Source organism: Dermacentor variabilis, chromosome 10, assembly GCF_050947875.1.
Source record: "Dermacentor variabilis isolate Ectoservices chromosome 10, ASM5094787v1, whole genome shotgun sequence".
NCBI classification, from domain to species: domain Eukaryota; kingdom Metazoa; phylum Arthropoda; class Arachnida; order Ixodida; family Ixodidae; genus Dermacentor; species Dermacentor variabilis.
This window is the reverse complement of record NC_134577.1, coordinates 16294588-16310367: the sequence shown is the minus strand read 5'-3', so window position 1 is coordinate 16310367 and position 15780 is coordinate 16294588. Positions and strand designations below refer to the sequence as shown.

General features: G+C 44.6%; 1 protein-coding gene across 1 annotated transcript in view; it reads right to left on the bottom strand.

Moving 5' to 3' along the window:
• The window catches only part of LOC142559911 (lysosomal Pro-X carboxypeptidase-like), a 39503-nt gene that overhangs the window by 10860 nt on the left and 12863 nt on the right, over positions 1 to 15780 (bottom strand). The window contains exons 8-10 of the mRNA XM_075671600.1: positions 15013 to 15200; positions 11426 to 11594; positions 1878 to 1979 (exon numbers count right to left, since the gene is read on the bottom strand). Of these exons, the coding sequence (XP_075527715.1) occupies positions 1878 to 1979; positions 11426 to 11594; positions 15013 to 15200 (459 nt within the window). The remainder of the gene's footprint in view (positions 1 to 1877; positions 1980 to 11425; positions 11595 to 15012; positions 15201 to 15780) is intronic.

The window sequence follows — 15780 nt, the reverse complement described above, 5'->3', positions numbered from 1 at the left end:
GCGTTTTTATGTAATTACTCATAAAAGGCATTGGTATAGCTGTTCGGTGCTGTTTGCATTTTAATTCTTTAGCACTGTTCAAGTGGAACAAGCACCGCCGTACCCATGGCTGTCAACGCTTTGTTTACTTGTGTTTTTTTCAATAAGATCTATACCTTCCTGCTGAATGATTATGCATTTGGTTTAGCAGCGCGTTAAACTTGTAGCAAAAGAAGCAAACCAAACATTTTTCAATAAACACACAGTTTAGATGCATTTCTGCTGACATACCACATAAAAGAATGCATCGAAACTGGACATGTGATAACTGTCTAGATTATCTATTCATTTTTCTAGTTTTGTTTTCTCTTACTTTCCGATCACGTTTCAATTTAATAATTTAGTCTCGATTGGTCCTATCGGGTACCACGTCACTGGATAATACATGTACATATATGTAGGACTTCTAAAAAAATTGTGTTCAGCGTTTGTCGGTGTACCCTTATGTGATACGTTTGTTTTTTTTTTGCATGTTCTGTTTTTTTTCCTCGCTGTAGTGCAGCCCCATAAGGCTTAAGCCGTACAATGAAGGCACATTTCTAGCGGCCCAACCTTAACAAACTCTTACTGCAAGGCGCAGACAACGAATGGCTTTGAAAGTAAGTTGAACTTAGCTTATTTTCATACGCCCCAATCAAAACTCACCAGCACTATCCACAGGAGAAGCGTTTAAGTCGTGTTCACGTTCAGTATGACGGAAGCTACACATTCTATACCTATTATAGGCTGTTCCAACTCTCTGTACGTCCATACGTTTGTACTTATAGCGCGAAACACCTGCGTGCAAAGAAAGCTACCCGTGTAAAATAGCTATTATGCTTCGGCGCCAGATAGATTCGAGTTCGCTACCTTTCAGCCACGAACCACCACGCCGCTCTGCGATAGGCGTCTTATACTGGTGTCACACGTACACTTCTGATCGCGATCGGGGCTGATCCAGATCAGATTTCTCGATCGCGATCAACAATGGTCGCGGCTACGTGGTTCAACGACCCGGATCGAGTTCATATCGTCTGCTGATCGTCAGAAACTCTCAGGACTGCATAATCTATTAGCTGCAAATTCAGATTTGCAAAATATGGCTGAATTTGGACAATCGTTCAATTTTACAGATTATTATTGCTGGTAAAAGATTTTTGAACGTTTATTTTATTGAGCTGGCTTCACTTTTTGTTTTCAGCGTTTTTAGAATACTGCGATAGAGGACGCAGACGTCAGCCAGCGATCGCGATCAAGGGGCCTGATCGCGGTTTTCGGATCGCGATCGCCCAGATCCGGATCCCGCAGGATCGCGATCGCAAATGTCCGTGTAGCAACACCCGATCCGGATCAAGCTCGATCCAGATCGGCCCCGATCGCGATCAGAAATGTACGTGTGGCACCGGTATTACAACTTCACCATCTCACAATTGAGCATATAGAAGATGTCGGTGTTCCGTAAACAAACTTGGTAGTGAAATTATAATTGTTCAAACATCGCTCGACTGAAACCGTCTTCCCGGATCCACAGTTACCACAAGCAACCATCACTTTGCTTCTTTCCGCTCTAGTTAACATCTTATGCCGAAGAATTTAGTTTTGTGTATGCCGTTGTTACGAAATTGCAACAACTAATATAAAATATTTGACTAAATGAAACCACTCGCCTCCGTTATGCCTTCAACCCGGAGTACGTTACCGAAATTTAAAGAAAAGAGGTAGGTATTCGCGAGTTGGGTGCGCAGGTTCGACGCTGTCATTCTCTCACCGAGTCCAGGTAAAGGAAGACATAGAAGTTCTTTGCTCTTAGGGTGCGCAGCTCGAAAGAATAGCTTAAGTCGGGTAGTTGTTCAACTCACCTTGAATGAGTCTTTTCCGAAAGGCAAAGATCCGCCGTAATAACGATGCTCTGGGAACACTAACAGCGCCTTGAAGTCTCGAGCCCACTCCCACATGAGTCCCTAAAATAACACAAGACGAAAAAAAAAATCGGTCTCTCCTTCGCTCTATTTTTTTGTCTGCACGTCTTATTGCGGTAACCGCTACGTTAAGAGGATGCTTTAGCCCTGGACCATCCCTAATCCCCAGCGTTATTGAACGTCTGTTCAATTGTCGTAAATATATGTACAGCGTGCTTGCTACCCTTACAATGAAACGTTCATTTAAGAAATGGGAGAATGAAATTAATGACGTTGCTTTAACGCGCGATTGGGAAAGACACATACCTGCGTGTTTTGTTCGCATCAGGCTAAAAAATGGAAGATACATGTTAGAAATGTCAAGAAAAACACCTCGCGTCGCTTGGGCTTGTTACGTACGAATTTTAGTCGACTACCCAGAAACTTCAAATAACAGCTTTATTTACCTCACCGTATCGTAGGTTCGGTACTTGAATGCACATTTCCTTACGGGAATATTTATGCTAGTGAGTGGATTTACATGCTTAAATAGGTTGAGAATATGGCTGCTGAAGTTGTTATAGGAAACTGTACTAAAAAGCTCGGAATGACTGAAAGTAAGCTCAAATTGATATGGCAGGAGTTAAAAGACCACGAAAAATGGCTTCATTTAAGCTTTTCTTTTTCAGAGCGTATGCTATTTTAAAGCAGGTATCGATAAAGAAATGCACATTAGACCACCAAGATATACCTCGCCATAAACAGTCCGTAGTGGGAAAATACACAAATTTCTTTTTAAAGGTGACACCTTGCGTTATTAGTCTTTCCCTCGAACCATGAGAGTCTGAAATGTTCTTCCACCTGCAAATGTTCACATTTTGTCCAATGATGGTTCTTACGGTGCTTTGCCAGCTTGATTTAGTGCCAATTGTACTATATTACATGGGATGAACACACCCTGCTCTAATACCAGTATAGGTCAAGCAGGTACTAAAATAAATAAATAAAATATCACTTGTTTTTACATTGCTAACCTATCTATATAACGCATGTATCCACTCCTTATGTAACACCCCTTTTATTACGCGTCTTTCTTGTAATGAAATGTAATGAAATAAAACGATGCAGACAACCGCTGAAATAATTTGAATAAAATTTGTTACACTCGACAGAAAAGGCTAAATTATCGCGACTGTGGGTAGCATGATTTTTACTTACGACTTGAAATGACTAAGAAATTGTCGAAAATTGGCAGGTTTGATAAAGAAGTGCAGCAAGAAGTTTACAAATCTGACAACGGTCACCAAAAAAACACACACATCGCAGTTCTGTCTACTGCACGTGTCAGAGCATTTCAAGCGCTCAAACAGTACGTTTGCAAATCAGCCCGATAAGGCTCGAGCGCGATCTGAAGTGCACCGTGCGACACCGGTGTTGCACACGCGTGGTCTACGTAAACGGTACAAATAAAGGAATGGCTCGCTTACGGTGCTCGAAATGTGGTCTTCAATGGAGCCTTCGTTGGTGGTATAAATGAATATGGGTCCACCCTTTCGATTCCAGTATTGATCCGCCATCGCGTATCGTAAGGGAAACGTGGCGTTCCTGCTGTACGTGAAATGGTCGATCTTGTGTTCAGAAAGGAGAGAAATAATGCGATTTTAGTGCCCAGACACGTTTTCCGCGTGTATTTAAAAACAAAACAAGAAAAGAACTTCGAAGGCAAATCTCAGTGAGGCGTGCATTAGACATCGAAGCTGTACGACGGAATTCTCACTCCGGGAGGGATGTTTGGCCACTGCCCGAAATAATCAAAACGTTGCAAACGCGTCTCTCCATGAAGTTAAGTTCCTTCGCTATAACCGAGCATTTTCAAATACATCTCTATAATCGGGCTTAGAGCATTTATACCCTCTGTTTATATCAGGCGCATGTTGCTGCATTCTATGGCGGCTCTGTCGACGCCGCCGTCTCGCCGCGAGTTCCAACGGCCTGCTGGTAGGGCTTTGTTTCTGGCTCTTCGTAGCTCATCAGTGATTCCGGCGTCCGGCAGCGTGCTTCAACCAATGCCCCGGTCATTTTTGTTTGGTAGCGGAGAAGACCGACGTGACTTGTGGCGGTGTAGTGAGTGATTGAATTGAATGTTTGTGTTTTACGTGCGAAAACTACGATTGGATTATAAGGCACGTCGTAGTGGGGGACCCCGGATTAATTTTGACCCCCGGGGGATCTTTAACGTGCCCCCAGTGCACGCGGCACGAGCGTTCTTGCATTCCGGCCCCATCGAAACGGGGCCGCCGCCACTGTCGGGATTTGACCCCGCGACCTCGTGCTTAGCCGCTCAACATGATAGCCGCTAAGCCACCGCGGTGGCTAGCGTGGCGAGTATCAAATGTGGATATCCAGCAACGCAGCCTGCATTGAAGCGCTGAATCGGTCTCTCGCGCGCGCGCGCGTTTTTTTTTTTTTTTTGTGTGTGTGTGTGTGTGTGTGTGTGTGTGTGTGTGTGTGTGTGTGTGTGTGTGTGTGTGTGTGTGTGTGTGTGTGTGTGTGTGTGTGTGTGTGTGTGTGTGTGTGTGTGTGTGTGTGTGTGTGTGTGCACGGCCGTTTCGACGTTGCTGGCTATCTTCATTTGATACTGACCACGCCACCACAAGACGCCGTCGGTCTTCGCCACCACTCAACAAAAACCGTTTCGGTAATCCCCTTATAGCCCCAAACACAAGGAGCAACGCGTTGCCAGTGTCGGCCGGCGTCGTCAAGAGCAATGCGACGCTCGCTCGACGTCGAAGTCTGCCCATTGCAGATCACAGCGCCGACGCCCGAAGAGATAGCAAAGCATGAAAGTCGATCGCCGCAGCGGGACGCTGCCCGGCGCCGACGCCGAAGATCTCCCGGAAACTTCTTGACGTTGGGCATCGACAGCTTCCCCGCGACAGCTTTCTCACTGACGGTTCCGCGTGTCAGAAGAACAGGCCAATACTAACCAGCGCGTCGAAGGTGTGGTACGTGCGAGAAAGATTCCAGGCAGCTTGGCTTGAAGCCATCAGCATTGCTAGCAAGGCTAAGCTTGTTACTGGACGAATCACTGCAGGGGATGCCATACTGAATTTCTGTAAAAAAGAATAAGGCGAAGTACAGATGGTAAGCTACAAAAATTAACCATGAGCAACATGCAGCGACTGCAGAAGAGACGAAGTCTGGCTATATGGGCGTCCCCCAGAAAATATTTCAACCATCGGAACAAATACAATAAATAAAGAGTGTCTGCATGACAGTACACCGCTGGACTCACGAGTACACCACTTATAAAAAAATGTTGTAAATTGCCCACGGTGCTGTCCTCCTACTCTTTTGTACTGTTCGGCAGCACCGTTTTAATGCATTCGAAGTGGGAAAAAGTGTGTTTGAATTGTAGGAAGCTGGTCACGTGGTAGAGCTATATATATATATTGTGAGAAGCAAGCAAACAAAGACAAATACACCAAGGACAACATAACGTAAATTACTTGTACCTACTAGTTGACTTAAACAAATGATAAATTAATGGCCATGAAAGTGGGTGAAATAACAATTTGCCGCAGGTGGGAAACGATCCCACGTCTTCGCATTACGCCTGCTCTCTCTCCCTCTCTCTCTCTCTCTCTCTCTCTCTCTCTCTACATATATATATATATATATATATATATATATATATATATATATATATATATATATATATATATATATATATATATATATATATATATATATAATATGCTCTAGGATTCCAAAATATGAAAAGGCCACATGGCTGGTCAGAAACAAGGTAATGTTGGTCACCGTGGCGTCGAGATATTCAGATTATTTTTTGCATTCCGCCTAGTCTTAAGTGATCAGTGAAATTATCAAATAATGTAATTCTATGAAAAGTGTCGATGAGAAAATTGAAGAGCAGCATGGAGAACTCCGGATGCTGCTTTCTCTTCCCTAACACGTGCTACGTACAAGTATTTTCCCAGCGTGAAAGAAGCCCACGAATACACGCAAAGTGCTTCGAGCTGCCAGTCGCGCGGCAATGTTGCATATTTTATATCTTGTTGCATGACATATGTACATAATAGCGTCCTACATATTTATGCATAATAGTGGCACTGACGATGGTCTGCTCCGGACCACCGTCAATTGCGCTTCGCTCCTCGAGAAAGCAGAATGTGTGTCGAGTGAGCTTAACAACCCTTTACAATGTGGTGAACGCGGTTTAAATCATAGATCCAGGACCTGAAACAGGTTGCGACGTAAGACTGACGCATTTCCCTCGCATTAACGAAAGAACGCTACTGACATTTTTTTTTTTCTTCATTTGTAACCATTCTTCAGCCAACTAAAAACTTCTGTTTGATTGGTACTTTGCTCGTCCGCTACTTGCTTCCCTGCAGAGTGGGTGTGTTGCAGTGTTCGCCATTGGTGACTAAATGGACAGCTAAGCGGAAAGCGGCCATCTGAAGTGTCATTCTAACGGAACCAACAAAAAAGACAGCTTCGAGTAGACTGCACCAAAATCAATAACGATGCAAGCTACTTCGCTGTACAAACAAGATGACGTCTGAGTAGGCTGCCTGAAAGGTCGGCGGAGAGTTTCCCTGAGCACCATGAAAGCGCTGTCAGAATTTGCTTAGTACTTAAAGGAAGCCACATTGTGTTTCTCGAGGGTTTGCAGGAGCGAAGTGTAGAGCTTTAATATTTGCTTTCCTTACTGTCTTTCTTTTTACGTCTTTTTTGTCGCACTTCAAGTCGTAGAATTGTGTTCCAAATGCGTTTAAATACACGAGGTTGAAGCTCTCTTCTTAAATTAAATTTTGGGGTTTAACGTCCGGAAACTGCGCAGGTGTCTATAAAGGGCACCGTAATACATGGCTCCGGGATAAATGTGGCCACCTCTGGTTGTTTAATGTGCAACTAAGTCTAACTTAATGAGCGCGTTTGGCATTTCGCCCGCACCGAAATGCTGCCATAACGAGGAGGAGTCGAACCCGCGACCTTGTGCTCATGAGCAAAACGTCGGAACTATTTAGCCACTTCAGCGGGTAGCTGTCTTCTTAGAAGTCTATGAAGATTACCTTCAATGCTGGCCAGAATTGCAACACACCCATTTTGCTGTTTTATCCGACTAGCTCGGTCGCCTGCAGTAAGGCTATCATAGCATGGCCCGATGCGCTGCAACTTACCTCAACTTACCTCTGGTACTTGTCAACTTGTCAGCTTACCTGTTACTTGTTACCTTTTTTCTGGCAAGAATAGTTGAAAGTGCTCGTATGGTGTGTATCGCCTTTATTATGACCCCTTGAGGGCCGTCTCTGATACTGTCCTAATGTATGTCAAGTTTTATTCCTTTAGTGCATTTTCAAATAATCTTATTTAATCGTCGCTTTCCTTGTTTCTGCTCATTGCATGAGCTGCATTGCATTTGTATTCGTTTTTCAGCTCATGCAATGAGCAGAAACAAGGAAATATATATATATATATATATATATATATATATATATATATATATATATATATATATATAAGTAATCACGTGTTCTCGCCCTCCTGTTTGGGCCCCTATTTGGGTCTGCAGTATTCTATAAATAAATAAATAAATACATAAATAAATAAAGCAGATGCCACGGCCCGATGTAGCAACATAGCAGACGACCGAGCGAGCCGGAGCAAGGGCTGAAGCTTCACGAAGTTCTGCTTTCATACGGCCGGCTTCTGGGTCATGACGTCACAACACATGCACCTCTTGGGAAACACAACCGAAACTGGGTCGCAAAAAGTCGTTTACACTAATTAGAGGATCGCTCGATCAGACATTGCTTTATTTGTCTTCTAGGGTTTCGAGGTCTGGGAACATTACTTAACGCAATGTATGTATGTATGTATGTATGTATGTATGTATGTATGTATGTATGTATGTATGTATGTATGTATGTATGTATGTATGTATGTATGTATGTATGTATGTATGTATGTATGTATGTATGTATGTATGTATGTATGTATGTATGTATGTATGTATGTATGTATGTATGTATGTATGTATGTATGTATGTATGTATGTATGTATGTATGTATGTATGTATGTATGTATGTATGTATGTATGTATGTATGTATGTATGTATGTATGTATGTATGTATGTATGTATGTATGTATGTATGTATGTATGTATGTATGTATGTATGTATGTATGTATGTATGTATGTATGTATGTATGTATGTATGTATGTATGTATGTATGTATGTATGTATGTATGTATGTATGTATGAAATCTCCGAAGTATGGTCTCAGTGCTGTTTCGAATTAAGGCTAACACTCTCACGTCATGTGTCTTAAAGCAGCACCTCTGCAGCCTGCGAAATCAAACAACGTGAAGACAGAGGACGCCAACTTACAGTACGCGCCGACGCCGACTTCCTCACGAAATGCCGCTCGTCGAAGCTTCTAGGAAGATTTACAGACACGTCATGTCATATGGACTCGACCGCGACGTCTCGGAGAGGCCATAATTTGGCTTGGTTGGCCTATGGGGCCGGCGCGCCCGGTTCACAGACAACCATGCGTCCGATTAGCTCTGTACCATGGTCCATCTGTCTCTCACTCATGATGATGATGGTAACAGTTTGGTGCTGCTGCTAACGATGGCATCAAGAGATAATCCGCTGTTGATGACCATCGTAAGTTTTCCTTCAAAAATAGTACAACGGAACTGTGGGGAATAGGTCAAAAGCCGGCTGGTAATATAGTGAACTCAAACATGAAAATATTAAACAAGCCGATCCCAAATCAAACAAAATAATGCGTAAAGCAGCAGTCCGCTTTTCGTAAGCCAGTCGAAATTGAAAGAAGTTACAAAGTAATAATAATTAAGGTAAAGCAGAGCATTGAGGGTATCTCATAGGTTATGACTCTTTTTCATGCTCTTGTGATCCCGTTGTCTTCATGTCGTCATGCTGCGGTCGTCGTTGTGCCGTCACCTTTTCCATCGTCATCAGTGTATGTTCATAGCCTTCGAAATTGCGTCCGCGCGCCAGTATCCAGCGTGCGCAATCTCAGAGGCCATACTATCGACGTCGTGCCGACGCCACTGCCATCGCTGTCACTCCACGGTGCTGTCTACCCAAATATATCGACGATATATTGTGACGCCGTCATCAAACACCGTCACCGACGTCAGCAGCATACTTCAGAAGCATTGCTAGTGTGTCCATTTGCTTTCAAGAGTTCGCAGAAGCTATTCGTTTATTTGACGATCATGTTCGGGGCTTTCTGTAACTTTGGATAGTCCATTATCTAATGGCCAGAGTTTTGACTTCCAAGTTTAGGGAACTGCTTTCGAAAACAATCGTCGGACCAACTTGGGTCACCGAGTGCGCGACACTCGGTTTGTGCCACTGTTCAATGAACCTCTTTGACACTTACTTGGGTCACTCAGTATGTGCCATTTCCTATGTGCCACTGTTCAGTGAAAGTGTCACTGATTCGAATTTTCTCCGGTGCTGGGCGGAATCAAACCCGTATCATATATATTCAGACAGTCCCGACTGAATATATATTCACACCCGCGCCACGGGTGGATTTCGAGGCGACCCGCCGTGGTTGCTCAGTGGCTATGGTGTTGGGCTGCTGAGCACGAGGTAGCAGGATCGAATCCCGGCCACGGCGGCCACATTCCGATGGAGCGAAATGCGAAAACTCCCGTGTACTTAGATTTAGGCGCAACGTCAAAGAACCCCAGGTGGTCGAAATTAGCGATTCTTCCTCTACGGCGTGCCTCATAATCAAAGTGGTTTTGGCAGGTAAAACCCCACTATAAAAAAAAGTTTCGAGGCGGCGCCGCTAGATGACGCAGCGTATTCAGGGGCGTCCGCGAGAAAGGAGTCTGACTGCAGACATGCGTCATACATGACCCGCCTCTGCGTCGGCAATACGCCGTCTCTCTACGTTGCAGCAAGGCTTAATCCCAATAACGTCGACATTCATTGGGAAATGGGTTCTGGCGGAAATCTTTTTTTTTAGATGACCTTTTTCTCGAGGTCTCCCGCAGACTTCCGTTTCGCGGAAACTATAGATCATCGCCCGGCGTCGCTCAACACAAGACAGCTAACTTGTATAGAGTCGGCATGCGCGTATAGCCAACTGCATACTACTCCTACAGGCGAGCCGTTTACCGTCTCTCTTCTCTACGCACTCACGCAACGAAACAATAAACGCTACCTAAATATCCTCACTACAACTAATATTCGCGTTCAAGTGCACGGTTCTTTGATAAACCAAACTAATTTCTTTGGCTTTTTCACATGTTATAAAGCGAATAGCTTTTTGTTTCAGTCACCGTTTTAGTGCTTTAACGCTCTCATTTTTAATGGGTTATTGATAAGAAAATAACTAAACAAAACACTGCTAAAAACGCCTGCTTCTTGGCCTATCCACCGAAGTGGGACAGTAAGAATCATCGTTGAGAAACAAAACAAAGCATGTGCCGACCTCGAAAACACTGCTTTATTCTCCGTGTCTGTGAGATTAACCGATTCAAGGATATGACGCGTAAAATGTTATAAAGGTACAAAGCACAAAGTTAGATAAACCACTACACTGTGTATGTTTTGATCCCACATCTTTGCTTTCTGTTTGCGCCCGTCAGTCAGCTTCGCACTCCTCCGTTTGCCTTCCTTTTGTGCCATTCTTATTCCTTAACAAAACACTCTTTATCTGATCTACCATCCACACGACACAGCCAGCTCTGCACTCGAAGTTCTAACTTTATTATAAGTTCTCACGATCCAGAATTGTTTCAAATATAGGCACGTAGCGAGACCGCAGACTAGTCTCCGATTTGCAGATGGCCTTGTCGTAGGGCCCTCAGCAGCAGTTCACATGTGCTGAAATACCACATCAAAACATTTTATGCAATTTTATCAAATTGTTGAGCTATATTGTCAGTTTCTGACACGTGGTCACCACAGCTTCAACTATTGCATGCACGGCGGCAGACAGAAAGGCTAAAGTTTCTTTACCAGGTAAATCATTCTAAAACCGCTCGAAAACGGGAGAAACACTCGGTTGTTCTGCCTTAACCGCAATCGTGGTTAAATTATAGCATAGTCATACGCCGCTGCCTCACTATGGTGTAGCTTTTTCAGTTTTCTTTTCCTGGGTATGAACTGTTGAATTCTCACCCAGCTTGTGTTGCACAGTCTTATTTGAAAAGCGCCTTCAAATGTGCTTTCTGCAACCTCTCCTGCTCGGGCAGCCTAGCTGCCTGCAGTATTTTAACATAAACGAACAAATCGAAAACTCTGCAGTGGCGGATTCCATCCGTTCATTGGCCTCAAGTTTCCACCTATAGCGTCTCAATTTTTCGCTCGAGCAGTCAATCGCCCATTCCTCTGAATCTGGCCATATAAAACCTGGCCGCAAGACTTGCCCCTGCGTAAGAGTGCTAAAATCTAGTCCGATGAAAAAGGCCATATCAGCCATCGGACAATGGTGTTGATAGCGAATTCCCTGGCATATTTGTACGAGCGAGGCTCATCGGGGTGGGGGAACTGTAGGTCCGCGTGGTGCACGGCGCCCTCAATGCGCCAGCGTCTGGTTCGCTTGTTAGGAGCTTCCTCCAAGCTGTACACAGCCCACGGATCCATGTCACCGTCACTGCAACGCCAAAAAGAAGTATACGGTTCCAATTGTTTGCCACAAATTTTTCAGAGACTGCTTGTACATTATATTGCACGTTACCTTCAGTCCTTCTGGGACTGTTAAAGCCCGCAAATTTCAGACGGCGTAAAATAGCCCAAATTGATATTGTGTAGCTATAAAAGAACGTTTATGCGACTTTTTCGTTTTTCTTTATATATATCTGGGAGGTGTCACGAAACGCTCGCAAAAATGTTCGTTTTGATGCCGAAGCTGAAAAAGAAGCTTTTCTAAGCGCCGGAAGTGACGCATGATCTAGAACGCGTGGCTCCTCGGCGTGATTCGGAAGGTGGTGCCGAGAGGGCCCGAGGCGCGCCGGAAATTTTCGGCGGCGTCGTCCTGGGACTTGCGTAAAGGCCGCTGACTACGACGTGCGAGCATTGTCTGCTTAGTTAGAAGCTTCCAATGAGAAAACTCTGCAGTTTCCAGTGCTGCGGCTTTGCCAATATTGCGTTTAAATGCTATTCATTATGAATAATTTAGCTAAAGTGAAATTTCGTTTCAGTTGGCCTTTAAGCATGCACGGGATTAAGGAAACAAAGTAGCTTTAGAAAAAAGATTAATTTCTTGCGTGGAAATGAGTTTGCTGATCATATAAACGAAGGTGAAGTGGAAAGCTTGTGTCAGAAAGGCGAAGTTTCTAAGGAAAAGAAATTACGCAGTAACGAAAGTGAAATTGACTGCACACAGCTGGGCTACACGGCATGTTTTGGGTGCGTGTTCCCAATTCCAACTTTTTAACAAGCTCCTTGAGCCATATGGTGTTGTTTACAACACGAGTAACACAGGAACTGAAACAATTTTGAGGGTTCTACGTTAAACATAACGCTGGATCTCTTCTGTGCGTAAAGGGCTAAAGTTAACTCTGAAGCGACAGCGTAAAATACTCCTCCCGAACGTGAAGATACACGCTCTTGGAAGTGCATGGAAGTGGTTTATTCGTATTCGTGACTCGAGTATTTCAAGGAATGGCTCCAGAAAAAAAATTACGTCAATTTATTCTAGACTCCTGTATCACCACAGGCGAGAAAAGCACCCTTGAAGTGCTTTCCAAATGCGGCGAAATGGCGTGAGAAATCGAGGGAGCAGCGTCAACGTAAGAGCTCACCAAACATTGTTACAGCTTGATCTTTGTATTTTTTGTAAAGAAAACCATTTTTCTTTAAATTACGGGATAAGATAGTTACGTTGTCATGGGGGTGTCACTTCGTGTATACTAACCGTGTCATTTAAAGAAAGAAAAGATCGCTTTTTCGCGTTCGTACCATGCCAGTGGGTAATAGGAACCAGTTTGAAAAGTGGTTACACCCTAGAGTTTCCTTCGCTTTTCAGGATAATGAAGCGAACGTTTAGTTACCTCGTTTTCTGGGAACAACGTTAACTTGTGGACAACGATCGTTATCGCAGACAGGTGTGCTGCATGCATGGACATAATTTCTTTTGTTGCCAAGTTTTTCAGCCTATTGTAAATTTACTCATTCAAGTAACGCTTCGTTTGTAACCCTACCGCCTCCCTCTGCTGCCTGTTCCTGGTGAGGGCAGCCCGCGAACCCTGCACGTAAATGCCATGTCCTTGATGCCTTTGCATTTTCTTTTTTTCTTTTAAAGCAAGGTCTTCCTTGGCGAGTTACCCTTGGCTTTCTGCATCAGATATCTGGGCCACGATGTTGCAGCGATGCCTTTTTCGATGCCAATGGATTCCGGCGCTGCTCGCGTTCGAGAGTGGTCGAGCGACGCTCCACGCCGCGTTGAACGTGGCCACTCAGGAACGCGAAAAAGCCCGAAAATGTATTAGTTATAGTAAAATCAGCGCTAAAGGAACAGCAACACAAGACAGAGTAGTAAACAGGACAGGCTATGAGCTAGCAACTGATTGACCAAAAAAATAAAAACTGTCCTGCGCACCTGTACTGTGTACTCCTCTTCCTTGTGTTGGCATTCCTTTTGCGCTGCATTTGCTATGAAGGTTAACCAACTCGTCCCTTTTCTTTTTTAAAAAGCCAATGCTTTACTGGCTGCAAACTTGCGATTTCACCCTGGCGGTGCTTCGAGGAGGCGCATGACGTCACACCGCGTTCATCGCCACACCGCGTTCCTCGTCGTTTCGTTCGCCTCCGCTCGCTTCGGCAGCTGCGTCGCATGCCTGATAACATGTCGGAGGATTGAAAAGGAGAGCTCGCGTGCGCCGCAACCACAGTTGAGGCGGCAGTATGGACGGCGACAATTCTGATAAGCAGTAGGAGGCCTGGAATCGACATCGGAACGAGATGAAGAGGAAACGAATCGCCCAGGAAACAGACAACAGCGCGCCGAACGACTGGCTAAACGCCGAAACATAGCTAGACAACCAGACTAACCTAGACTTGCAATCAAGATTAACCAAGGCTAACCATGCTATGCTAACCATGCTTAACTTTCGCTACGTATATCCTGGCATAGCCGAGCTAAGCCACTGCCATTTTTTTTTCTTTATTGCCTCGCCTGACACAGAGTTTATGAGCTCAGAACAGAATAACAAGATCATAGTACCGAGATCCGTCAGCTGTTTGCTGACAAGTCATCAGTATCCGTTCTTACGCTAAGAAAAAAAAAGGCGTTAGCATCAAAAAAGGCATCGCTAAAAAAGTCGCGACCATGAGTTTCTAGCCTTTTTCGTGGGCAAATCCCGAAGATAGTGCTGTATAAAAATGTGGACCAATCCCGAAGGTAGTGAAGTAAAAGAAAAACCAAATCGATCCGACGCCCCTTTCCTAGTCCTCTCACGCGAGGGTTGGTGCGATGAGGGCCGTGAACAGTGGCGCCGCCCCATCCTATTTCCAATTCGCTCAGGAAGGCATCTCTGACCGACGTCAACTAGGGGCTGAATCGCCTTCCAACCGTCTTCCTTCTTTTTTTTTTTCTAACAAAATAAAGGGGGAGGAAACTCATTCGAAATACCTAGAAAAGCTCGACGTGAGTCACCCTTAGAATAGACGTTGTTCTCGCGTGGAGAAAGGAAATACTTTGGAGGGAGCCTTGCCAAACACAACTAAAGCCTAACGAATCTTCGCAAACACGTGATCGTCAGAGCGAGCGATAGGCTTTAGTGCCGCCGACCCGGAGCTATGGCTAACGCAGGACAGCCCGTCACGTGCGCATCAATTAAAAACTACTGCGAACCAAATATTATCGGCCAGTACGGTGAGTCTAAGAGGTCACATGTTGGGTCGACACCGCGAGAGAAAAAAAATGCGAAGCGAGTGTCTTCACTCGGAGTTCGCTTGCCAAGGATGGATGAGGGAGGTAATTAATGCTCCCCCCTAGCATACTCGCTTCCTCCAAGCTTGATTGTATACGTGAACGGAAATTCCTGTCTACTAACTGATATAACGTATACCTGAAGATAATGTAAGACGCCATATTGAAGTCCGTGATCGGGTACTTTTTGGTCATCCGGTCGAATTCAGGCGTAACCCCAAACCTCTTGCGGCACCTTTCGGCGAATTTCTCGGGGTCCCATTCTTGAGGGTAGAACATATCCTTGACGCCATCACTGCACGTCGGGTGAATGAGCTCGGTACACTCCTGCATCGAGGATTCGGAGAGAGCTTTACATCGGGGAGCCCCTGTCTAAATACACAGGGACACAGAAGTCGTTTTTCTCAAGAACCACTGGCCCAAATTCGATTAGGCTTCTGGCATTTCAAGCAACAGTAAGGATAAAAATCATTTCGCCGGTATTAGTAAGTTACCTTTCCGCCACACCAAAAGTGCCACTATTACAGCGATATCAGGCTTGGTACGCCAAAACAGGCGCAAAAAAAGAAAACAGAGGTGGCGACACCTGTCTTGTAGTTCTCGCACCAGCGCGCTGCGACGTCATGAATTTCCACGGCGGCTACCCAGGCCTAGTTAATTGTTTATCGGTAAATGTGTACTACGTTGTGCTGTAAAGGCGCTGAAGAGCGAGCCCGGCAAATTTAGGGATATATGACTTAGTTGACGAGGCCGAAATACGAAAAAAAAAAATTACTTGATAACCGTGACGTCAGAATGACGTTGCGGCTTCGAGGTTGTGCGTGAAAATAAAAAAAAAATTACTTTGACCTTAATTTCTTGTTTTTTTTTTATTCTAATGATCAATCGTTTACCACAAAATTAACAG